At 39.5% G+C, this 26,991-nt stretch overlaps 1 protein-coding gene across 15 annotated transcripts in view; it reads right to left on the reverse strand.

Moving 5' to 3' along the window:
* The window catches only part of LTBP1 (latent transforming growth factor beta binding protein 1), a 450,758-nt gene that overhangs the window by 186,305 nt on the left and 237,462 nt on the right, over positions 1–26,991 (reverse strand). For all 15 annotated transcript variants that reach the window (XM_009442275.5, XM_515398.8, XM_063789991.1 and 12 more), the window contains 2 exons: positions 25,297–25,521; positions 23,524–23,798 (listed from right to left, as the gene is read on the reverse strand). In XM_009442275.5, coding sequence (XP_009440550.2) covers positions 23,524–23,798; positions 25,297–25,521 — 500 coding nt within the window. The remainder of the gene's footprint in view (positions 1–23,523; positions 23,799–25,296; positions 25,522–26,991) is intronic.

Raw genomic sequence — 26,991 nt, forward strand, 5'->3', positions numbered from 1 at the left:
GCCTGGGCCTCTAACTACAGCACTTATACAAAAAAGGCAAAAGGAAGAAAAACAAACAAAGCTACTCCCAGCCTTGATTCAGCAGTGCACTGGTCATGATTCCTGGAACATTGAGTGCATGAAAATAACTTTTCAACCCTTCCTATGTGCACATCTGTATGAACACTGTGATGCAGAAGGTAAGGCTGTTCAAGAATCATTACAATTATTCCACAAATATCCATGTTACTACATTTACAACACAAAATTATTATAAGCAATAGTGAAAAAAACCTTTAATTTTGAAGCTAGTCGTCAAAAATTACAGATTGCAGGGTAATGTATGTATCTAAATCTTGGCCTGACTGGGAACACATATCTTCAGACTTTAATCTCATTTTTGAGGTAATACTGTAGCACTTCCCTGATATTCAAAGTTGGGCTGTGATCACAGTCACTTTTACATCTGCCTATCAATGTGAGAGGAAAGATAGTTCAAAACTTATTTGGTAACCAAGGATTACAATTTTTGTCCATTAAAAACTCCCCACTGGAGTTGCTTCAGAGGCTGAATGATGATTTGAAGAGATTGTGATAGATGGTGGAATATGGTTTCATAAGGTTTTATAAGATTTAATTTTCACGTATTAAAATCGCTGGTACCTATAGTGCCTACAACGTACCCTCATTCCAAGAGTGTTTGCTGCACTGTGCAGAGTCCTGGGGAAGGAGGATCCAGCAGTGGTGGTAAGAAAAGAGTGCTGGACTGGAGTCATTAGACTTGGATTGAAATCCCAGATACTTCTTACTAGCAGTGAGAAGTTCAGCAAATCATCCAACCTCTCTGAGCCAGTAATCCCAACCCCAAAGGATTGTGAGATTAAATGATGCTTGTCCAATCCCAGATACTGGGACTCCATCAACCCCTGTGTGGGGATTAGAAAAGGGCAGCTGTAGGATGTGACCTGCACCAGGACATGGAGTTGGATGAGCAGAGCATGGGCTGGACTCCAGGCCCCAATCATCCTCCTCAACTGGTGTCTGGTGTGGGTAAAACCTATAACCAGCATTAAAGTACTAGCCATTTGATAAACTCTCAGGACACATTTATTAAAAGTGTTCAGATATTTAACTATTAAAAGGGCCACTCCATAAAGATAGCCACATGTCAGGAACCTATTACTTAATCTTACTATTTAAAACACTAAAAAATGATAAACTGAAATACTCTTATAAATTGTCTTCATTACATGTATGTAACTCATTTTATTATGCTATGAAGGACTATTATATAATAAAGTATAAAATATTTTAAGTTTCAGTAGAGAACATCTTTTAGAGCCAAAGGAGTAAATAAACAAAACCCAAAACGTTAAAGTGATACAGGTTTCAAAAAATACTTGTAGAGATTGCACTGAGGGAAAACATGAAATAAAACAGAAGTCTGATTCATTGTAACTCTTGCAAGAGTAAGTAGGACTGTGTTTAGGCAAGAACTGAAACAAGGAAGTGACTCAATGGCTCTACTGGGGAGAGAGATTCCAAAGAGATGGAACAGCTCTAGCTAAGCATAACACCAACCACCAGCTGGGAGAAAAGCCAGTGGCAACGGAGGAGGGTAAAGACAGGGGAAGGCAGGTCAATACGAAGGAACAAAGAGTGGGTGTGCAGAGTCAGAGAAGAAGTGGAGCTAAACCATGGAGGGTTTTCCAAATTTGAGATTAGATGTACAGTTGGATATAAAAATCAACCAGGAAACAGGGGAAAAGAAGCATCATAGTTCCTTTTCTCAAAGCAAAAAAGTTTATATTGCTTCCAATTAAATAATTAGCATCTTTGAAACAATGGTAAGTACAGAAAGACTGATGAGGATGAAGAGGAGGAAAAGGAGAAAGAGATAATGTTTTTATAAAGGTAAAGTGTTCTATATCCAGCACTTCCCCTGAAATGTAAAAAAGAATTACCAGGATAAAGTATATCATTCACAGGGAGGAAAAGGAAGAAACTATACTGGAGATAAACATAATCAGGAATAACAAGAGGACAAAAATTTGAAATTAGATGATCGGAGGCCCATTGACTGTACTTTTTCTCAAACAAACAGCAGAAAGGAGTTAAGTTCAGCACGAATAATATCTTATCTCAACAAATGCTGTCCAGCCACAGCAAAAAGACTTCTGAACACAAAGCAAACTCCCAGATATCTACTTGCCTTGCAGCATTAGCACATTATGAACAGGAAACAGACTTTTCTGCACAACCACATTCCCCTTGAACTCAGTGAAAAGCAATGTAAGGATGACCCACAACTGGGTAAATGGCAAGAGGGCAGCTTTTGAAAATAGAAAAACATTCACATCCTCACTTTACCAATTACCACCTCCATGACTATAGGCAAAATTCTCAACGTCTCTCTGCCTATTTTGTCTTCTATAAAATGGAACTAGAGACATCCGTTTTTCATGGAGCTCTTGAGTGGACTGAGACAACACATGTGAGACGGACTGTATGTGAGACAGCCATATGGCCAAGCCCCACTGGGCTTGTATTAGATCTCTTCCCCCAGGCTCCTCCTTTAAAAACCTGGGCTTATTTAACAAAAGAGCAATTAATCTAGTAGTTATTCGATATACAATATCCCAGATTCAGCCTACAGATAAGAGATGTATAAAATAAACACGTGAGTTAGATATAGAAATAAAAGAAAAAGATATTCTTAAGACCTTGCTAAAAATATTCAGGTTTTCTCAAAAGTGCTCTGGCTAGTAAAGAAATACTCAGTGAATTAATGCTGTGGAGGGCATGTCATTGTATAGATTTCATTTTAACTCTGCTTAAGAAGCACAACATGGTATCATGGAATTCCAATAATTCAACTTGTAAATATTGACGTTCAAGCGGCAGATGATTTCACTTTGGGGACATCACGATCATACTTGTCATGGTGCTATGTTTTGGTGCCAGAGAACCAAGACCATGAAGCAACAGCAATGGAGCTCACTGTGCTCCTTCCCCTCAAGGATCCATGGCCCAATCACAAAACACCACACAGCATGCGACTCTCTAACTAAGTCAGGTCCCAGAGAATATAGCTGTCCTTTCAGGTTTAGATAGCAATGGTTTCCTGTGAATCCTCCATCCCTAGGAGAAATGGCCTAAGAGTCAGGGTGCAATAGTAGAAAGACTGGCCAGGTGCAGTGGCTCACACCTGTAATCCCAGCACTTTGGGAGGCCAAGGCAGGCGGGCCACTTGAGGTCAGGAGTTCGAAACCAGCCTGGCCAACATGGTGAAACCCAGTCTCTACTAAAAACACACACAAAAAATAACCAAGCTTGGTGGCAGGCGCCTGTAATCCCAGCTACTTGGGAGGCTGAGGCAGGAGAATTGCTTGAACCTGGGAGGCGGAGCTTGCAGTCAGCCGAGATCGCGCCACTGCACTCCAGCCTGGGAGACAGAGCGAGACTCCATCTCAAAAAAAAAAAAAAAAAAAAAAAAAAAAATAGTAGCAAGACTGGACTAGACACTAAAATCTTCAGTTTTACTCCCCACCTCCCACACAAACTCAACTGCAAACTGATTTACCTCTCTGGATGTTAGCTGCATCAACCCATAAAATTGTAAGGACAGACTACTTGCTAATACTCATTTAAGTGCCCAAGTTCTATGATTTTATGAAAGCTCCAGGGCAGGGCTGAGGGCAGCCAAGGAGCTACGTGGCAGGGCAATCCTATGAAGGTCGGTGTTCCTCAGGTGCCCCCTGCCTGCCAGGTTGATACATTAGATTCCATGCTGCCACAGCCTGCCTGGTGGTATCCTCATACCCTGACCTGGGCCAACCTAATCAAGGATAACCATAATAACGGGCTGCCTTTTCCTCACCCTACGTCATGCCAGCCCTTTCCTGCTAACCTGTACACACAAAGGGCAGCTCTACCTTCCTGAGAAGAGTTATGGCTCTTAAATGGCTCCATTCTAGATTATATTGGGTAGCTATAATGAATGATATAATTATCAATAGGCAAGATCTCAGAAATGATTCAAGATGGTCACGGAAATGCAGATCTTGGGTGTACTGGGCTGTGACCATTATAAAGTCACATTATAATCCATCAACCTACACTGTACAGGTATGTCCCATAAATTATTCCACCCATGCAGGTGCCATCCTCACCTCCATCCACATTCAGAAGCACATTACTCTAACATTCTGGCACAAAGCCTTGGGGTATTCTAGTAAACAAAAGCTACACCATCAATACTATGAATCTGGATGAGGAATGTTAATCCTATTTTTTTTGGAAATCTTGAACTTCTTTTCATAAGAATCAGAATGAAGTCCCCTATGGGAAAAGTACTGACTGCATGTAACAGGTTGTTGGATCAATCCAAACTTCGTCTTTCCTCTTCTTTGCTCCTGTTAAACTGTCTTTTCACTATGATATAAACACATCTCCACTCTGGAAAAGTGACTCCTGACAATGTTCTGAGCAAAATGGTGTTCTTCTAGCCCCTGAATCAACTATGGCTCCAAATTAAACTAGAAAATCTCATGAACACTCTTTAGTGTCCCAGTACTAGATCATTAAATATGCTTATTTCTATGCATCAAAAAGTAAAAAGTTCTAAATCTCTAACCCCTATCGCTAGTGCAACTAGAGCAACATATTTGATCAACTTGTTCTAAGGGTTGTTGTTATAAAGAGCACTGTACAATGCAGAACTGGCTGGGTAACAGGCATTGTCTCATAAGAAGAGGAAAATGCATAAATACTTCCAGATTTTCTAAGAGAACTTGTAAAAAAAATTTGCTTTGGCTTGAGCAGAACATTCTTTATAGGCAAGGTTTTTTTCTTTCTTTTTTTTTTTTTAAGTCCACTCAGCTTTCTTTTATTAGAGTAATTAAAACAATGTTAGGCATTTAGGGAATCTGATACAACTATAAACCTCTGATATTTCAGGCTATTGATTTTACAGTATCTACTGTGACTAGAGCATTAACTGCTGGAAATGTATCCACATCGATTTCTGACAGTGTATTTGTTTAAAACCTGCTGAAGCCAAACCATGGGCTTCAAGGAATTCCAGACAACTACTTTAGTTTATGAAACGGTATTTTAAAAGTTACACTAAGGCAAAAATGGTTTTTAAAGTCACATATGAAGGGAAAAAAAACCCTCTTAAGCATGAAACTTATGATTCTACTTGACATCTTTTCTAAAGAAAACATAGAATTTGCGCTGCCTATTTTCTCCACCTCTACAATGATTTGAACATTTCAACAGTTAAGTCTTCTTCCAGGCTGTGATATGTGTGTTTTGCTCTTAAGTTGCAAAAAGAAAATTTAAGTACAGTATTATCATGATTATATTCTGACATCATAATTCCTGTTAGCCTTTCCTTGGGGCAAAACAACACAAATCATGTGATAAATCCTAGTACTAGATGGTGAGTAGATCGAATTTAAGTTTAATTACTAGGAATGTGTCTAAAAAGAAAGACTCATGTTGAGAGAGGGAATAAAGATGTGCATATAGCCATGATTACTATGACCATAGCAACCTGATCACCCCCAAAATGATGAACATAAATGCCTATCTTCTCCAATTTTTCTTTTTGTTTTTTTTTTTGAAATGGAGTCTTGCTCTGTCACCCAGGCTGGATGGAGTGCAGTGGCACAATCTCGGCTCACTGCAAGCTCCGCCTCCCAGGTTCACGCCATTCTCCTGCCTCAGCCTCCCGAGTAGCTGGGACTACAGGTGCCTGCCACCACGCCCGGCTAGTTTTTTGTATTTTTAGTAGAGATGGGGTTTCACCGTGTTGGCCAGGATGGTCTCGATCTCCTAACCTCGTGATCCGCCCGCCTCGGCCTCCCAAAGTGCTGGGATTACAGGCGTGAGCCACTGTGCCTGGCCTCCAACGCTTATTTCTACAACCATATTGAGATAAATCTTCTATATTAAGCTTCATGTCTATAAAGAGATAATCAAAGGAACCAAAAACATTTTAGGCCTCATAGCACTATGTGAAATTGTAATGCATGCCTCATTTGGTTAAGCTTTCAGTTTTTTCTGTGTCTCTTCCAAGTACACAGAACTCAAAACTAATAATTACCTGTGGTTTGGTTGCAAGTCATGTAGAAAAACTGAAAGCCACAAATAACACTAACAGGTTCATTTAGATCCCTGGGTGCAGGGAACCATGTTTGTCTTGTCCACTGCCCTGACTCTTCTGGCAGAAACATCCATTGTTCCCCAAAGAGCCACTTGTTTCTCCACATTTCCCACCTCCAAAACTATCTGCTAGATTGTCATAACAAAATACCGTAGACTGGGTGGTTTAAACAATAGATTTTTTTTTTTTTATTTCCTCACAGTTCTGGAGGCTGGAAACCCAAGATTATGGTACCAACATGGTGGATTTTTGGTGAGGCCCCTCCTCCTAGCTGGTGGGTGGCTGCCATCTGGCTGTGTGCTCGCATGGACTCTTCTTTGTGCAAGTGTGTGGGGAAAGCAACAGAGAGGTCAAGCTCACCGGTCCTATCACATCAGGGCCCTGCCGTTATGATCTCACTTAACCTTAGTTATCTCCTTTTAGGCTCTGTCTCCAAATATAGCTGCATTGGGGTTTGGGGCTTCAACATATGAATTTGGGAATGGGAGGCATAATTCCATCCATAGCACTAACAGGTATGGCCATGGGACTCATTCTGAACAAGGGGCTATGGGAAAGGGAATGAGTTTTGTCCTTTGCAGAACCTCTCGTTCCCTGCTGTAGGAATTGAGGAAGCCATATATTCTGGATAACATGGCAGTAACATGATGGAACCACTATCAACCCAAGTCCCTGAAATATACAGAGCAGAGTCCTCTGCTCACCTCTAACATGTCTAATGCACACAAAACGTAAACTTTGTTGTGCTAATGTGTTACTGAAGCACAACCTAGACTAACCTAATATATTTACCCACACTTCATCTGCGCCTAGTTCTAAGATCAATTCATAAGTGATCCTGGCCTTATAAAAAGCGCAAGCTGGTGAGGAAGAGAAACGAGGCACAAAAGCAACAACTTTAAAATATTTAAATTTATAATTGTCTGATTAGATTCTAAATGCAATAAAGATTTAAGGAACAGAGAGAAGTGTGGGTTGAAGAAGTACTAAAAAGCTTTTCAGAGAAACTGATACTAAAGACAAGTCTTCCAAGTCAGTAGCATTTGAGAGACAAGTATAGGTTATTCATTCACTCTGTTTGACATTGATCTGTCCATATGGCCTGTGCATATGTCAGCACCAGTGGTGTCTAAGATTGCAGAAAAGAGCAAAGATGTAGAAATCATCATAGAGGTTTGGAGAGCTCAAAGACACCTTGGTAGTCTCCTTAGCCAATCCAATTATTTGAAAAATGAAGAAACTGAGGGCCAAGATATGATGAATTTGCTAAAATGGAAAGAGAGCTATTGTCTTGGAAATACCAACACAAGCTAGTCCCAATCTCTGAGCCTCAAATTTCACATAAATAAATGGGAGACATAAATGTCTACTTTTCATGTTTCTCCTGATTGTTTTGAAGGTCAAATCAGCTATCAGTTTTCTAAAAATGCATTGTCTTACGAAGAGGCTTTCCCCATGGCCAGGTATGGTGGCACACACCTATACTCTTAGCTACTTGGGAGGCTGAGGCAGGAGGATCACTTGAGCCCGAGAGTTTGAGCTTGCAGCATGCTATGATCCTGCCACTGCACTCCAGCTTGGACAACAGAGTGAAACCCTATCTCTTAAAAAAAGAAAAAGAAAAAAAAAAGAGGCTTATCTTGAAGCCACAGAATGTTAAGACCATATTCTTTAACAACTCCGTTAGAGCTTGCAGATTCTAAACCAGTCTTCTGCAAAGTGATCATCTTGGAGGCATTGCTCTCTTTATTTAAAATATTTAGAAATATACAAAATATTTTGAATTTTAGAATGTTCTTCAAGGCTAGAGACATACTTTAAATATTCTCAATGGTGGCAAATCTTGTTCACAGACATGTCCAAGCTATTTGCCCAACGGCAGTGTCACTAGAGTAAATGCACAGTCTCATACAGTGACCTTGTTGAAATAGAACATTCAATTCTATATATAAATTATTTTATTTAAGAAAGGAGACAGAAGAGGGGAAAAAAATGGAAGGATGAGAAAGGAAAAAAACAGTACTATCATGGTCTTAGAGAAGGTTCAGGGAAGAACTCTGTCCTCTTCAATATACGGCAAAAAATGTTGCTTCTCTCACTACAACTTTATGGGGCAGATTTCAGAGGACTGATTTTTTTAGTAAACCAGATGATTCTTCCTCATTTTAGCAAATCTCAATTCTGAGGGATAGCACAGAGCCACATCAGACCATCAGAGCCCAGAAATACCAGCTATAAATCCTGAAACCATTTCTTAAAATGTATAGAGCCAAAATCAACCATCAATTCAAGCCATCGTCTCTTAAAACTATTTCCAACATGCTCAGAACTGTCATCTTCAAACACAGTGACCATAAAATCTTACCACTTTGCCAATATCAGAAGTAGCTCAACATGCTTCCACTCTGAGCTGCTCCATAATTATTATTTTCAATGCTTATTCCTATGTAGGAACAGGAGTCTAATTATTAATAGGTATATTATTTTATAGAGCCCTACAGGTATAGAATATGGTAATTTGATATTCCACGTCATGATAAAGGCATTTTAATTGCCAATAAAATGAAAAAAAATCTGAGAGGAGGGGCTTAGGGAGAACCAATGAAGAAACACAGACTTGCTTCTCTTAAACAGGTCCGGGCAGGTGGACACTTAAAGCTGACAGCCTCTTTGGTTCCCAGAAGACATCTACCTGGGTAAAGACCAGATACTGGGCCGCAGGAAGGGTAACGTCTGGGTCACAACCCATTCTCTGAAGTTCTAAGAATCTATATTTTGATTATCCTAATGTCCCAGCCCTACATTCTCAATCCAAGTAAAACGAGCAGTTCTCCTCTCCACTGGCAGGAGCCCAGTGACATGCAGACATGTTCTCTCTCACATGCGGTGATTTTCCCTCTTTGGATCTTACCCCTGTCTTTGCTGATCTTTCTTGACTCCAGGCTAGAGGGCCCCTGCACGAAAGTCAATCTGGCAGAGGTTGCTGGAACAAGACCAGCTAACACTTAAAAGTTCCAGCACCTATCAGTGAGATGTGTAGGACACCTTCAGTGATACCTTCAGCTGTTGACGCAGGTAAGGTTTGGCACGGATGGCTACAGAGAGCAGCCATTTTAGAGCCACAAGAGACAACCAGACTCAGTAACACTCAATTAAATATTTCTTAGATTATGCCAAAGGAGTACTTGAGTGGGACACTGAAGAAAAGCCCAGATGGCATAGGAAGTGCCTGGTGTTAATGACTTATTCCACCTCAAGGAAGCCAAGCTTCAATAAATGCAATCAGCATACACTCCAACTGAGCTCTCTGCTCAGCAAGAAGACAGATGTCTAGTAGCCTCAGCCTCACCTTCCCCAGTCACTGCCCAGCAGCTCCTCCAAAAGAAGGCAGGCCACTGCCCTGGTCCAAGATCACCTGGGAGGGCCCTATCCATAAGGGCATGTGGCCTTAGGCGATGGGGAGGAAGAGAGAGCCACAATTCACCTCTGCCCTCTGCTGACCCAGCCTGGCTCAGTTCCCCTTCCACATAAGTAAGATGTTTTATAACCATTTTTTTCTTTAGACTTCTAATCTATTTACATAGTTTATGGACTCAGTTTAGGGAATAACCAGTGTGAAAAGTGTTACAATAATTCTGGCATTACTTCTGTCAGGATAAAACTAGGTTTGTTTGTTTTTTAATCATAGATTTAGGCTTCATCCCAATAATATTCACGTTGCCAGGACAGGAGAGATACTGCGGAAATTCAAGAGCGGGTTTCTGAGCAGAACTCAATGTCTCAGCTCCCCTAAATGAACACCATTTCTCATCACTGAGAAAAGATTTCCAAAGTGCCCATCTCATCTGCATCGACCCAACCATCTACCCATCTTTTTCTCCCATGTGGAGTTGGCAGGCATCACATCTATTTCCCCAGCTTCTTATTGGCTTTTGTCCAGTGGAAACCAATAAATATTTTTCTTTATTCAAAGTCCTGTGACAAAAGTATTGAAACTCTTTAAAGAAAAAGTAATTTCAGCCATGCAATTAGGATACTTTCCACTTCAATGAGCTCATATTTTCCTGTTAATTTCTCCATTAAGCTTATTCTTTTAAGTTTTTTTAAACAAAAGCTAAGTATATCTATTTGGCCCTTTAGAATGGTGTGTGTATGTGTGTGTGTATGTGTGTGTGTCTGTGTGTCTGTGTGTGTGTTCCAGTGCTAAGCTTTAGAGCTTAGGATGTTACTGAACGTATCTGCCAAAAGAGACCTATCTTCAATTAAATAATCTTATTCTCCAATGGTCCATTCTGTTTCCATTTCTCCTGTCCAAAGAGAACTGCTGGAACAACTTCTGGCATCTCTAACAGAATCCCAAACAGTTCTTGTGTCACTTTAACCCAATTTTGCCCTAGGGCTTATTATTTATATGACCAATAATTAGGCGAAAAAAGAGTTTTCCCAATGATTTCAGGATTCCACATCAACTACCGGTCCTTTCCTTTCTTCCTAATCCACGTAAAGTTTATTTTCTTCTGTAGAATATGTATAAAGACCTTAATCTTAAAGTTTGTTTCTTTTTTTCTTCTTCTTCTTTTTTTTATTATTATTATACTTTAAGTTTTAGGGTACATGTGCACAATGTGCAGGTTAGTTACATATGTATACATGTGCCATGCTGGTGTGCTGCACCCATTAACTCGTCATTTAGCATTAGGTATATCTCCTAATGCTATCCCTCCCCCCTCCCCCCACCCCTCAACAGTCCCCAGAGTGTGATGTTCCCCTTCCTGTGTCCATGTGTTCTCATTGTTCAATTCCCACCTATGAGTGAGAATATGCAGTGTTTGGTTTTTTGTCCTTGCGATAGTTTACTGAGAATGATGATTTCCAATTTCATCCACGTCCCTACAAAGGACATGAACTCAACATTTTTTTATGGCTGCATGGTATTCCATGGTGTATATGTGCCACATTTTCTTAATCCAGTCTAGCATTTTTGGCCATTTGGGTTGGTTCCAAGTCTTTGCTATTGTGAATAGTGCCGCAATAAACATACGTGTACATGTGTCTTCATAGCAGCATGATTTATAATCCTTTGGGTATATACTCAGTAATGGGATGGCTGGGTCAAATGGTATTTCTAGTTCTAGAACCCTTAGGAATTGCCACACTGACTTCAACAATGGTTGAACTAGTTTACAGTCCCACCAACAGTGTAAAAGCTTTCCTGTTTCTCCACATCCTCTCCAGCACCTGTTGTTTCCTGACTTTTTAATGATTGCCATTCTAACTGGTGTGAGATGGTATCTCATTGTGGTTTTGATTTGCATTTCTCTGATGGCCAGGGATGATGAGCATTTTTTCATGTGTCTTTTGGCTGCATAAATGGCTTCTTCTGAGAAGTGTCTGTTCATATCCTTCACCCACTTTTTGATGGGGTTGTTTGTTTTTTTCTTCTAAATTTGTTTGAGTTCATTGTAGATTCTGGATATTAGCCCTTTGTCAGATGAGTACGTTGCAAAAATTTTCTCCCATTTTGTAGCTTGCCTGTTCACTCTGATGGTAGTTTCTTTTGCTGTGCAGAAGCTCTTTAGTTTAATTAGATCCCATTTGTCAATTTTGGCTTTTGTTGCCATTGCTTTTGGTGTTTTAGACATGAAGTCCTTGCCCATGCCTATGTCCTGAATGGTAATGCCTAGGTTTTCTTCTAGGGTTTTTATGGTTTTAGGTCTAATGTTTAAGTCTTTAATTCATCTTGAATTAATTTTTGTATAAGGTGTAAGGAAGGGATCCAGTTTCAGCTTTCTACATATGGCTAGCCAGTTTTCCCAGCACCATTTATTAAATAGGGAATCCTTTCCCCATTGCTTGTTTTTCTCAGGTTTGTCAAAGATCAGATAGTTGTAGATATGCGGCGTTATTTCTGAGGGCTCTGTTCTGTTCCATTGATTTATATCTCTGTTTTGGTACCAGTACCACGCTGTTTTGGTTACTGTAGCCTTGTAGTATAGTTTGAAGTCAGGTAGCGTGATGCCTCCAGCTTTGTTCTTTTGGCTTAGGATTCACTTGGCGATGTGGGCTCTTTTTTGGTTCCATATGAACTTTCGAGTAGTTTTTTCCAATTCTGTGAAGAAACTCATTGGCAGCTTGATGGGGATGGCATTGAATCTATAAATTACCTTGGGTGGAATGGCCATTTTCACGATATTGATTCTTCCTACCCATGAGCATGGAATGTTCTTCCATTTGTTTGTATCCTCTTTTATTTCATTGAGCAGTGGTTTGTAGTTCTCCTTGAAGAGGTCCTTCACGTCCTTTGTAAGTTGGATTCCTAAGTATTTTTTTATCTTGGAAGCAATTGTGAATGGGAGTTCACTCATGATTTGGCTCTCCGTTTGTCTGTTATTGGTATATAAGAATGCTTGTGATTTTTGTACATTGATTTTGTATCCTGAGACTTTGCTGAAGTTGCTTATCAGCTTAAGGAGATTTTGGGCTGAGATGATGGGGTTTTCTAGATATACAATCATGTCATCTGCAAACAGGGACAATTTGACTTCCTCTTTTCCTAAATGAATACCCTTTATTTCCTTCTCCTGCCTAATTGCCCTGGCCAGAACTTCCAACACTATGTTGAATAGGAATGGTGAGAGAGTGCATCCCTGTCTTGTGCCAGTTTTCAAAGGGAATGCTTCCAGTTTTTGCCCATTCAGTATGATATTGGCTGTGGGTTTGTCATAGGTAGCTCTTATTATTTTGAGATACATCCCATCAATACCTAACTTATTGAGAGTTTTTAGCATGAAGGGTTGTTGAATTTTGTCAAAGACATCTACAGAACTCTCCACCCCAAATCAACAGAATATACATTTTTTTTAGCACCACACCACACCTATTCCAAAATTGACCACATACTTGGAAGTAAAGCTCTCCTCAGCAAATGTAAAAGAACAGAAATTATAACAAACTGTCTCTCAGACCACAGTGCAATCAAACTAGAACTCAGGATTAAGAAACTCACTCAAAACTGCTCAACTACATGGAAACAGAACAACCTGCCCCTGAATGACTACTGGGTACATAACAAAATGAAGGCAGAAATAAAGATGTTCTTTGAAACCAACGAGAACAAAGACACAACATACCAGAATCTCTGGGACACATTCAAAGCAGTGTGTAGAGGGAAATTTATAGCACCAAATGCCCACAAGAGAAAGCAGGAAAGATCCAAAATTGACACCCTAACATCACAATTAAAAGAACTAGAAAAGCAAGAGCAAACACATTCAAAAGCTAGCAGAGGGCAAGAAATAACTAAAATCAGAGCAGAACTCAAAGAAATAGAGACACAAAAAACCCTTCAAAAAATTAATGAATCCAGGAGCTGGTTTTTTGAAAGGATCAACAAAATTGATAGACCACTAGCAAGACTACTAAAGAAGAAAAGAGAGGAGAATCAAATAGACGCAATAAAAAATGATAAAGGGGATATCACCACCGATCCCACAGAAATACAAACTACCATCAGAGAATACTACAAACACCTCTACGCAAATAAACTATAAAATCTAGAAGAAATGGATAAATTCCTTGACACATACACCCTCCCAAGACTAAACCAGGAAGAAGTTGAATCTCTGGATAGACCAATAACAGGATCTGAAATGGTGGCAATAATCACTAGCTTACCAACCAAAAAGAGTCCAGGACCAGATGGATTCACAGCCGAATTCTACCAGAGGTACAAGGAGGAACTGGTACCATTCCTTCTGAAACTATTCCTGTCAATAGAAAAGGAGGGAATCCTCCCTAACTCATTTTATGAGGCCAGCATCATCCTGATACCAAAGCCGGGCAGAGACACAACCAAAAAAGAGAATTTTAGACCAATATCCTTGATGAACATTGATGCAAAAATCCTCAATAAAATACTGGCAAACCAAATCCAACAGCATATCAAAAAGCTTATCCACCATGATCAAGTGGGCTTCATCCCTGGGATGCAAGGCTGGTTCAGTATATGCAAATCAATAAATGTAATCCAGCATATAAACAGAACCAAAGACAAAAACCACATGATTATCTCAGTAGATGCAGAAAAGTTTGTTTCTTATGGTTTTTAAAATATTTTCTAAGAGTTTTATAGTTGCAAACTATAAAAGTGGGTTCATGTGTTATTTGATCATCTTTATCTGTGTTAGAGTGCTGTACTTAAAACATATGCTGTATAAATCAAGGTTTTCCAGAGTCCTGGAAAACCTGCTTTTTAATTAACTCAGGTATTTACAAGTGAAATTTTCTGATCTTTCAGCATTTTGAAACAGGAAATCTTGAAGCACCTGAATTTTTTGTCTCCCCTTATAACGCTTCTGTCTGATTACGAGGCAGGTTCCTGGGTTCAACAAAGAGCACAGGCTTGTGCAACGAGGCAGTGGGCAGGTTCAGCATGGAAGCTGGACCCTGAACTCTATACTGTGATTCTAAATGCTTCCCATACAAGGCCTTTTCATACCATCTGGCATAACTAGGTCACTACATGTTTGTTTCCAGCAACTGGGCAATCAATAAAACATGTTTGAAAGAATCAAAAAGTCAGATGCCAAATAAGCTTTGAATTTAGGTCACTGTTAAAGAGAACCAATTTAAAAACAAAGGACACCCTTATACAATTGATTTTTATGTAAAAAAGATGAACATATTTAATGTTCCTATGATGCAAAAATAAATTGCAGGGGTATTTTCTGAAACTTGGCCTCTCCTCAGAGATGAAAACTACCACAGAAATGTTCAGGTTTGAAGCCTGTGAAAAATGAGATTACCCTGAAGTGGCTGGTGATTGTAACCACTGGAATTGTCATTCTAACAGTCAGTGAGCAAACTCTTGCAAATGTTTTCACATATATGTAGACTACCACAATTTACTCCAGGTAGCACAGAAACCTAACTCTGCCAAAATTAGGACCTGCCAACTACTTCATACTTGATTTAGATTCAAGAAAACCACTCCTGTCTGTCACCCTATATAGTTCTATGAGATCAATTTCTGTTCTTTGAATATAGGAGATTTAGTGATGCCTATAGAGACTGCCTATATAGACAGCCTAATTCACATAAACACCAATGATTTATTTGATTGTTAAACATATTTTTAGAACTCTGAAATACTAAACGTAACTTTTTACAAAAACAAAACAATAGAAATGTTTTTTTCCCTACAGGTTGGCATTCTCTGTCAAGGTGAGAAAACATTACAGAAATCTTTAACTCCATTATTCCCGCTCTTTTCTCATTATAATGCAATCCAAAGAAATGTCCTCTGTGGTCATGAATTTAACTATCATCAGCAAATCTATTCACAGATCACTGAATTTTCTCCATTAATTCGCTAGCATTCCATCTCTAAAACAGCCTGGACTTCCTTGACTGATAATTAAGAGTACACCCTTCCTAATATTAATCAAGGATGAGGCTGCTTGTAACAAAGATGTCATTGCTCATCTTCTCACAATCCTCCCTGCTAAGGGTCAAGAAATCAACTCTGGTGAGCATTTATTTATTTAGCATTTATTTAGCATTTATTTATTTAGAAGAAAATTCAGAATAGTTCATTTCTTCATGATCCTTGTCTTCACAACAGCCTGTAACGCAATCCTGATGCTTGATTCCTCACAAAATCCCCTATAGTCATCTCCGTTTTTTTCAACTTGACTTCTTAGATTGGCCCTTGGTCATTTCACAAGGCCAATTTCTCTTCCTTGGCCTCATGTCACCTCACACTCACCCAACACTCCCATTAAACAGTTAAAAACTTTAAATTTGTTTCTAAAAAGTCTCTAAATGTATTACAGTGGAAGCTTTTAAATTCGGCTTTAAAATATACTATTCTATTTATAAGTCTAGGAAATTTTAATATTTTCCCCCTTCTTTCTAAAACATTTTCAAATATACTGAGATATTCAAAGGATAATACAATGATCACCTGCATATGAACCGCTCAAGAGTCAAGTTTGTGCTACTTGTGTGTAAAATACCTCTGAAACTACGGGCAATATCTCAGATATGATGTGGGTTCAGTTCCTGACCACTGCAATAAAGTTATTATCACAATAAAGTGACTCACATGAATTTGTCAGTTTCCCAGTGCAAATAAAAGTCATGTTTACACTATACTGTCATCTATTAAGTTTGCAGTAGCGCTATGCTTTAAAGTACATACCTTAATTTTAAAACACTTTATTGCTTTAAAAATGCTAATAATCATCTGAGCCTTCTGTGAGTCATAACCTTTTTGCTGGTAGAGAGTCTTGCCTTGATGTTGATGACTGTCAACCAATCAGGATGGGGGTTCCTGAGGGTTGGGGTGGCTGTGGCAATTTCTTAAAATAAGACAACAGTGAAGTCTGCAGCTTTGCCTGACTCTTCCTTTTACTAAATATTTCTCTGTAGTAAGTGATACTGTTTGATAGCATTTGACCCATGCTAGAACTGCTTTCAAAATGAGTCAGTCCTCTTAAGTCCTGCTAATGCTTTATCAATTAAATTTATAGCGTATTCTAAATCCATTGTTGTCATTTCACAATGTTCACAGCATCTACACCAGGAGTCGATTTCATCTCATGAAAGCACTTTCTTTGCTCATTCATAAGCAGCAGCTCCTCATCCATTCAAGTTTGAACATGAGATTGCAGCAGTTTGGTCATATCTTTAGGATCCACTTCTAACTCGAGTTCTCTTGCTATTTCCACCATATCTGTAGTGACTTCCTCCACTGAAATTTTGTACCCCTCAAAGTCATCCATAAGGGTTGGATTTGACTTTTTCCAGTATCTAATTTAATTAAATATCTTTAATGCTGATATTTTGACCTCCTCCCATGTATCATGAATGTTCCTAATGGCATCTAGAATGGCAAACTCTTTCCAGAAAGCTTTTTATTTACTTTGCCCAGATCCATCAGAGGAATCATGATCTATGGCAGTAATGGCCTTAAAAAATGTATTTCTTAAATAATAAGACTTGAAAGTCCAAATGACTCCTTGATCCATGGGCTACAGAATGGATGTTGTGATTGCAGCCATGAAAACAACATTCATCTTTTTGTACATCTCCATTAGAGCTCTTGAGTGACCAGGTACATTGTCAATGAGCAGTAATATTTTGAAAGGAATCTTTTCTTCTGAGCATCAGGTCTCAATAGTGGTCTTAAAACCTTCAGTAAACCAAACTGCAAACACATGTGCCATCATCCAGGCTTTGCAATTCTCTTTTTATAGCACAGGCAGAGTAGATTTAACATAGTTCTTAAGGGCCATAGAATTTTCAGAACAGCCTATGAGCACTGGCTGCAACTTAAAGTCACCAGCTGCATTAGCCCCTAACAAGAGAGCCAGCCTGTCCTCTGAAGCCAAGCAATGAATTTCTCTCTAGCTATGAAAGTCCTAAATGGCATCTTCTTCAGGTATAAGGCTGCTTAGTGTAGCCACCTTTATCAGTGATCTTCTGGACAACTTGCTGCAGCTTCTACATCAGCACTTGCTGCTTCTCCTTGTACTTTTATGGTATGCAGATGGCTTCTTTCTTTAAACCTCATGAACCAACCACTACTAGCTTCAGATTTTTCTTCTGCAACTTCCTGACCTCTCCAAGCCTTCAGAGAATTGAAGAAAGTTAGGTCCTTGTTCTGGATTGAGCTTTGGCTGAAGAGAATGTTGTGGCTGGTTCTAGACCTCTCTCAAACATTCTCCGTATTAGCAACAGAGCTGTTTTACTTTCTTATCATTCATGTACTCTCTGGAGTAGCACTTTTAATTTCCTTCAAGAACTTTTCCTTTGAATTCACAACTTGGCTAACTGATGCAAAGGCCTACCTTTTGGCTTATTTTGGCTTTCAACATGCCCTCCTCACTAAGGTTAATCATTTTTAGCTTTTGATTTAAAGTGAGAGATGTGGCCGGGCTCGGTGGCTCATGTCTGTAACCCCAGCACTTTGGGAGGCCGAGGAGGGTGGATCACGAGGTCAGGAGATCGAGACCACCCTGGCTAACACGGTGAAACCCCGTCTCTAATAAAAATACAAAAATTACCCGGGCGTGGTGGTGGGTGCCTGTTGTCTCAGCTACTCGGGAGGCTGAGGCAGGAGAATGGCGTGAACCCAGGAGGCAGACCTTGCAGTGAGCCAGGATCGTGCCACTGCACTCCAGCCTGGGTAACAGAGCAAGAACTCTGTCTCAAAAATAAATAAATAAATAAATAAATAAAAATAAAGTGAGAGATGTGTGACTCCTTCTTCCACTTGAACATTTAAAGGCCATTGTAGTATTATCAATTAGCCTAATTTCAATATTGTTGTGTTTCAGCCAATAGGGATGCCTGAAGACAAGGAGAGAGATGGGGGAATGGCCAGTTGGTAGAGCAGTCAGAGAATACACATGTATCAATTAAGTTTGCCATCTTATATGGTTGTGGTTTGTGATGCCCCAAAACAATTACAATAGTAACAAAAATCACTTATCACACATCATCATAACAGATACAACAATGAAAAGGTCTTGAAATATTGCAAAAATTAGCAACATGTGACAGAGACACAAAGTGAGAGCATGCTGTCAGAAAAACTTGCTTGCCTATAAGCAGGGCTGCCATAACCTTCATTCAATTAGTAAAAGACACAATATCTATCCACAAAGAGCAGAAGTGAGGTGCAGTAAAAGAAAGTGTGCCTGTAAACTACGAACATCATGGAATTTCACCCCTAAAACTTTCAGCATTCATCTATTAAGAATAAGGACATTTTCCTGCTGGGTGCGGTGGCTCATGCCTGTAATCCCAGCATTTTGGGAGGCCAAGGCGGGTGGATCACCTGAGGTCAGGAGTTCTAAACCAGCCTGGGCAACATGGTGAAACCCCGTCTCTACTAAAAATACAAAAATTAGCTGGGTGTGGTGGTGCACACCTGTAATTCCAGCCACTCGGGAGGCTGAGGCAGGAGAATCCCTTGAACCAGGGAGGCAGAGGTTGCAGTGTCACCTCTGCTCCACTGCACTCCAGCTTGGGCCACAGAGTGAGAGACTCCATCTCAAAACAAACAAACAAAAAAGAATAAGGATATTTTCCTACATAATCCCAATACTATTACCACACATAAGAAAACTAGTAATTCCAAAATATCATCTAATGACATTTCCTATGGTTTGAATGTGTCCCCCAAAGTTCATGTGTTAGAAACTTAATCCCCTGAAAGCGACAGTGTTAGGAGTATGGGACCTAATAAGAGGGTCTTCCCTCATGAATGCATTAATGTCATTATCTTGGGAGTGGGTTAGTTATCACCAGAGTGGACTTGTTATAAAAGCAAGTTCAGCCCCCCCCTTGCTCTCTTGTGTTCTCCTGTCCTTCTGCTATGGGGTGACTTAGTAAGAAGGCCCTGGTCACATGCTGGCATCTTGATATTGAACTTCACAGCCTCTAAAACAGTGAGAAATAAATGTCTTTTCTTTATAGATTACCTAGTCTGTGGCACTCTGTTATAACAACACAAAATGGACTAAGACAGAGCTCATGTTCAAATTTCCCCAACTATTCCCAAAATATCTCTTAGATCTGGCTTTTTAAAAAAAAATCAAGATTTAATTAAGGTGAATATATTACACTTATTTTTTGTGTCTCTTTCTACAAACATCATCTCACTTTCTTTTATACTCTGATTTTTTTTTAAGAAACCAGGCAATAATGCCCTACACTGTCAATGTCTGATTGTTTTTTCTGTCTGAGTGTGATGTTTTTAACTTGTTTCTTTACCCTTGGTATTCCCTGTAAACTTGGGGTTAAGTCTAAGGGTTTGATAAGATTCAGGTTAGATATATTTGGCAAGAACACTTCATGGGTAATTCTGCACTCTATACTGTCTCACAGCAGGAGGCACATAAGGTCAGGCTGCCCCACTATTAATGATGCTGAGTTGATCACTTAGTCAAAGGGGCTTCCTGACACGCTGACCTTGCCAGCAAGTCATTTATACTGCACTATGCCTCAGATTTAAGAGGCTTAATATTTGTGCAATAGCCTGGCAAGAATCCCAAGCTATTTCACTTCTCTGATCTCTTCTGACAACTCTTCCTTGCCCATTTCTTGTACCGTTCTCTTTCCTCTGTTTAATTACTCTCCCTTTCTGCTCTGTGAGCTTGGTTTCCTCATCAATCATCCATTTTCCTCCAACCTCCAAACAGTTCTGAAATTCTACTCTACAAAGCTTTCCTGAATTTAAATACGTTGATCACAGTTCATCTTGGTTTTCAATCCCAAGTTTACTACCTAATTATTAGAATGTGCCACAGAAACAAGGGCTATCTCTGCCAAATTTATTTTGTATATGACCTCTCATAGCAACATATAAACATAGATGTTTATTGGTAACTATTGCATTGAAAGTCTCAATGTTTGACATTTGCAATTAATAAGACGGCTCCACTGAGCAAAGCAACAGTGAGCATTTATCCAGGGTTTTGTTTTTGTTTTGGATTATCTGCCATTTAAAATCTACCTATACCTCCTGGCTATAGCTACGTTTGCAAACCAACCACAGCAAGAAAGCATAAATGTTTTCAAAATCCTTTGTAGGATAGTAGGATACACCTACACACTATGATTATTTGCCAGTAATGTATTTTTTAAATGCCTGGTTCACCCTAATTGCACAAATTAATTGGGCAGTCTTTAGCATCCAGCAATATTCCTCATGAACAGGAAGACCAATAAATATATGCTGAGAATGCTTTCCAAAAAATAGGTCTTATTTTGAAGCTGTGTATGAGTGAGTACACATGCAAAATGAATTAAGAATTGAGATCACTGTTTGGATCTTTTAGACCAAAAGTCAGAGATGTATGCAGATAAGACAAAAGTATTCCAGAGTTTTAATTAATTGGGTAACTCCATCAATTAGCCAATTCATTTCAATTGTATACTCTAGGTTTACAAGTCAATAGTATCTTTTCATCTTTTCTTGTTAGCAATCACCTAATATTATACAAGAATAACAAGTTTGTTATGTCTCATTTTCTTGCTTTTTATCATCTGTGTTCCAACTTGGAAACGGGGAGAAAGGTACTGGGCACACAATTTTAAAAAGATCTGCTTTTTCCTTTCTCCATGACCAACCTAAGCTGGAATGAATAAACAATGCAAATGGCACGAAATTTGTCCTCCCTCTCCAAGACTAGTTCAGTGCAAAGCTGTGAAGTGTATAAAGTTTATCTTCAGCCCCACTGTCTTTATCAAAATCTACCCTTAGCATAAACATTGTCTTTACTTTTAAGCTAAATTTAAATTGATGTTCCTTCTCCCAAAAGCATTTGCAAAACTGGGGAATGAAAAGCCACGTTAGGTCCCCTGTAGTCGCATTTCAGGTGTCCACAGGCCAATGAGGGCTGTGTTTGGTGGGATCGATGCTTTCCCCTCTCTTACTGAAAGCACATGATATAAAAACAGTCATAGTAGATGGCTGCTTAAGTTTGACTCTATCTTGATAAATATTCTCTAAGCTAATATTTGCATCGTTCTATAATATTTGCAAAGCAGGGCTCACATTATCTTGATTAATCTTAACAAAGTCTCATGAGCCCCACGTCTTATCTCTACTTTGCAGATAAGGAAGCCACTTCCTTCCTACCGAGTGCTGGGCTCTCAGCTCTAATCAAGGTCTTACAACTCCACAAGGATGCTCTTTCCATTCCCACATGCTGCCTTCCATTCAGGTCTACAATCTCCCCTCCTTCTCCTAGAAGAAAGGTGACAATCCTACCATTGACTTAGTACCTAAAAGTGTTTCCCAGGTTTCTAAAGCAGTGACAATTAGTTCTATTACTCCCAAGTATTTCACGCGCATATACACACACACACGATATATTTTTAATATTCAAGACATCGCAGAGGAATAATAACAAATGTATCTCATCTAGTCTTCTCATGAGGGGTTTAACCCATAACCAAAAGACAGGAGGGAAACCACAGAACGAAGCCTCCATCATTACCACATAATGGAGTGGAGGAACCAACGCTTTTAGGTTGTCTTCACTATGCACATTCAATGATGAGTTTTAAAGAAAATTTTGCCTTTCTCTCACTTTATGATATAAATACAGGCCTAAAGTTACACTTCAAACAACTCATGCACTACGCCTTGCAAGTTATGAATTTTTTTTTCTTTCTTTTGAGACAGAGTCTCACTCCTGTCACCCAGGCTGGAGTGCAGGGGTGTGATCTTGACTCACTACAACCTCCATCTCCCAGGCTCCAGTGATTCTCCTGCCTCAGCCTCCCAAGTAGCCGGGATTACAGGCGCCTGCCACCACGCCGGGCTAATTTTTGTATTTTTAGTAGAGATGGGGTTTCATCATGTTGGCCAGGCTGGTCTCGAACTCCTGACCTCAGGTAATCCACCTGCCTCGGCCTCCCAAAGTGGTAGGATTATAGGCATGAGCCACAGCACCCGGCCTGAATTTTTATAAGAAAATAAAAGATAACATGAAATATTACTTCCTGTCAAAGATGACATGAATTATTATTGCACAATGAATTCAAAACTCATGAACAAAACTATTGCAAAAGGCAAAAATATTTACAAGCATCTTTGCGGAATATATATTCTGTACCATATCTCACGCCTGACACATGGTTTATACACAGATCATCGTAACTGAAAAAATAGAAACAGGTAATCATGGACTTCCTGAAACATTTCTGGAAGCCAGGCACGGTAGCTCATGCCTATAATCCCAGCACTGTGGGAGGACGAGGCGGGCAGACCACTTGAGGTCAGGAGTTCGAGACCAGCCTGGCCAACATGGTGAAACCCCGTCTCTACTAAAAATATAAACATCAGCTGAGAGTGGTGGCACGTGCCTGTAATCCCAGCTACTTGGGAGGCTAAGGCAGGAGAATCACTTGAAGCTGGGAGGTGGAGGTTGCAGTGAGCCAAGATCGTGCCACTGCACTCCAGCCTGGGCAACAGAGTGAGACTCCAACTCAATCAATCAATCAATCAATCAATCAATAAACAAATAAATAAATGTATTCTGTACATCAGGGACTGGCAAGCTTTTTCTGTAAAAAGACACACAGTAAATATTTTAGGTTCCACAGACCATATGATCTCACTGGAACTATTTAATTCTGCAGTCATAGCATGAAAATGGGCATAGACAGTATGTAAATGAATAAGTGTGGCTGTAAGTGTGGCAATAAAACTTTATTTACAAAAATATGGCCACAAGTCATAGTTTGTCAAAGCCTTTTTTTTAAAAAAGCATTTTTATCAAGTCTGGCTTTCTTGTTAAAATGATACCATATCTGTAAGACATTACTAAAGCAGGCTCGGTGATGATGTTTACCTGTGACCCAATGGTTTCCTGGAAGCACCGGCCAAGCTGTGTCTTAGCAGCCACGGGGTAGACGTGAGGAATGACCTGCTGGTGGGAGTATGTGGAATGTATGGTCTGGGTCTTCTGGACAGGAAGCCCTTGGTACGAGACTTGGGATTGGCCTGGTTGAGCTTCTTTTGTCTTCTGGCCTGTTGGGCCATCAACTCTTGAAACCTGATGTATCTGGACGGAAGCCTCAGGCGGATGTTTCACATGGATATTGACTATGTTAGGAGGAAATTTCACTAAAACAAATTGGGAGGAAAACTTGTTAGTCCTGAATAACTAACAGGCAAATCAAAAGTTTTAAAACATGAAAGTAAATTTTATAAACACGCATGCACGTGTAGCATTTTGCTGCATAGCCATCAAAATTCTTTTTTTTTTTTTTTTTTTTTTTGAGATGGAGTTTCGCTCTGGTCACCCAGGCTGATGTGCAATGGCTCGATCTCAGCTCATTGCAACCTCAACCTCTGCATCCCAGGTTCAAGCGATTCTCCTGCCTCAGCCTCCCGAGTACCTGGGATTACAGGTGCCCACCACCATGCCCGGCTAATTTTGGTATTTTTAGTAGAGACGGGGTTTCACCACGTTGGCCAGGCTGGTCTTGAACTCTTGACCTCAGGTGATCCGCCCACCTTGGCCTCCTAAAGTGCTGGGATTACAGGCGTGAGCCACCGCGCCCAGCCAGTCATCACAATTCTTAAGGGCACAGGCAAAATAAAAATTAAGCCTGAATTTAAAATTTAAAATTTGCAATTATAGAGAGAAATTAAAACTTTTAACAGTAATACATTCATGAGACTAAAATATTCTTTTCCAAAGTCATAAAGCTGTGAAATTCATGCTGCTTGTTCTAAGTAGGTAAATTTTATCAAATGTTAATCAGAAAGATCAAGCATTTGATTATTTTTGAATTTCTCATAAAATTTCTGTCATAAAAATTTTAGGATTTACATTTTTCTATTAAAAGAGAAAACCCAGTTTTACAAGGCACAATTCTCTTACCCTTAAATAATACAGTACCTGTTATTTTTGTGCTTCTTGTGACATACACACACACAAAATACCAAAGTGCATTATTTTATATCTATAACAAGCTACTTTCCGTAGCTTTCAAACAAAATCTCATCTCCTGATGCAAGGACTCAGGTTTTAAAGAATTAGAGCCAGTAAACTTCTATGATCCCCTTTGTAAAAGTGTGCATTTATAAAAATGCCAGGTTTAAAAGGATGAATTCGTCATAGAATTTTTGAGCTCCAAGTGACCTAGTTTACTTTCCTCTACAGATGAACAAATTGAAGTCCAGTGAGGTTAAATGATTGTTTACAACTAAAACCAAGCATTCTTCAATTTCGAAGTTCACCAGCAGGTACTGTGCGATCCACTAGCTTATTAATGCTGTAAGGGCCAGAACACTGTCTTGCTCATCTTTCTATTTCCCAGGCCTTGTCAGAACAGTGCCATGCACATTTATTAGCTCTTGGTGGTAAGAATCACTAGAGAAGAATGGGCTCCTTTTTATTTTCTTATTTCCTAGACACTAATTCTCTATGGCCTAGAAAGTACTGCAGCTACATACCTGGGCCCACATTCTGTCTCTACTGCCATTTCTCAGGCCACAAATCATGTACTCCTTTCTGTTTCAATACCAGCCATGGCCACCCGCAGATCCTTGACTTCTATGTGGGTTTGGCAGGTTAACAGAGGTCTGGCAAATGAGCAGAATGAAAAAAGCTTACCTTTGACTCCTTGCTGGCTAGTCACGGTCAGAGGCAAGGTATGTGTTGAATGGATGACATGCGTCCCCAATGCCTTGCCTGGCTGCTGGGAATGCTGATAAAGTTTAGGCACGCTGGCACCATGGACTGGGATCTGACAAAGTTTTCCTGTGAAATTTGGAGGGCACTGACATTTGTCCCTTGAACTGCACTGGCCACCATTCATACATGGAAGATGGCAAATTACTAAAAGGGAAAAGAGAAAACATGGAGAGTTGGTTAGTCTCTCAGAGGCTAAGTAACGATCAACCAACAAAACCTGCAAAACATACAGCCCATTATAGGCATCAGAGTCCCATGACCTTTAGAAATGGTAAACAGAGGAGTAAACTCACTATGCCAAAAGTAGTCTCCTTTACTGACTACCTTTTTCTTTCCATCTTAAGTCATTTAACTCTTTAATAGCTTGTAATTATTCTCCCTCCAACAATGGAAAGAAAAGTTCATAGGAAAAGAGTGTATATACAGTAGCCACTCAGGATGATTGTCTATCACCATGCCATTTTAAGTACCATTTGCAATCCATAATTATTTCATTAACTGACTCCCTAGATGACAAACTCCTCGAGAACAAAGAGTATGTATGGCCTGGTAGTGTGTATGGCCTGGTAACCTTAACATCCTTGGCACCTAGAAAAATGTCTGGCATACAGTGGAAATTAAATAAGTATTTGCTCACCTCATTCTCCATGATGTGATTACGCATTGCATGCCTGTATCAAAACATCTCCTGTACCCCATAAATATACATACCTACTATGTACTCACAAAAATTAAAAATTAAATATATTTGCTCAAAAAATAAAGAAACAAATCAGTAATAAAAATAATATTTGTTGAAAATTTTCTCTATTTAAGACACTAAATGCTACCCAGAACAAATAAGTAGAATAGTTTGAATCATACTTTATAGGAATTTGCAATCTTGTGTAACAAGATCTCAGTGAAGTCCAAAATTAGTTTGGAATTAAATTATTTAGAATACTGAAAGATAACAGGACAGACTGGGCAAAGAATTTTAAGAGGAGTTATAACTCTGGCTATTTTAGCTTATGGTCAACCTCTTTATCACTAATGAATTCTTCCTATCAGCCTTTAAACATCACAGATTTCCAGCAGCTTGAACAATATTATAATAAAAGCCCCTCAGCTCCATTTCCTTCCAGCTTCTACCCTCTTTAAATCGTCTCCTCCATAACTAAACTTTCCACCATAATTGTTTGTTGACTTCTCAATGCGCTACAATCTATCTTGGGCCGGTTTATGTTTTCCCATTCCCTGCCCCTCCTCTACACAGAAACTATTCTTGCTAGGGTCATGAATGGTTTCCACATTTCTAAACCCAATGGATGGATTGCAGTCTTCCCTTGGTTTCCATGACACCTCACTCACCTATTCTGCTCCTTCCTCCTGCATGATCCATCTTAACATTCTTTGCAGACTCTGCTCTCTTTACTTGTTCGTCATATACTGATGTGTGTTAAGGTTTGGTCTTGAAGTCTTCTTCACTGACTCTACACACTCTTTCTCTATGATTTCATCCTATCATATACTGATGTCACCCAAATTTTTATTTTCTGGTCAAAGCTTTCTTCCGAGCTTCAAATTGTCTACAACTATATGTCACCATGTACATATTTCATAGGCACCTCAAAT

Source organism: Pan troglodytes, chromosome 12, assembly GCF_028858775.2.
Source record: "Pan troglodytes isolate AG18354 chromosome 12, NHGRI_mPanTro3-v2.0_pri, whole genome shotgun sequence".
NCBI classification, from domain to species: Eukaryota; Metazoa; Chordata; class Mammalia; order Primates; family Hominidae; genus Pan; species Pan troglodytes.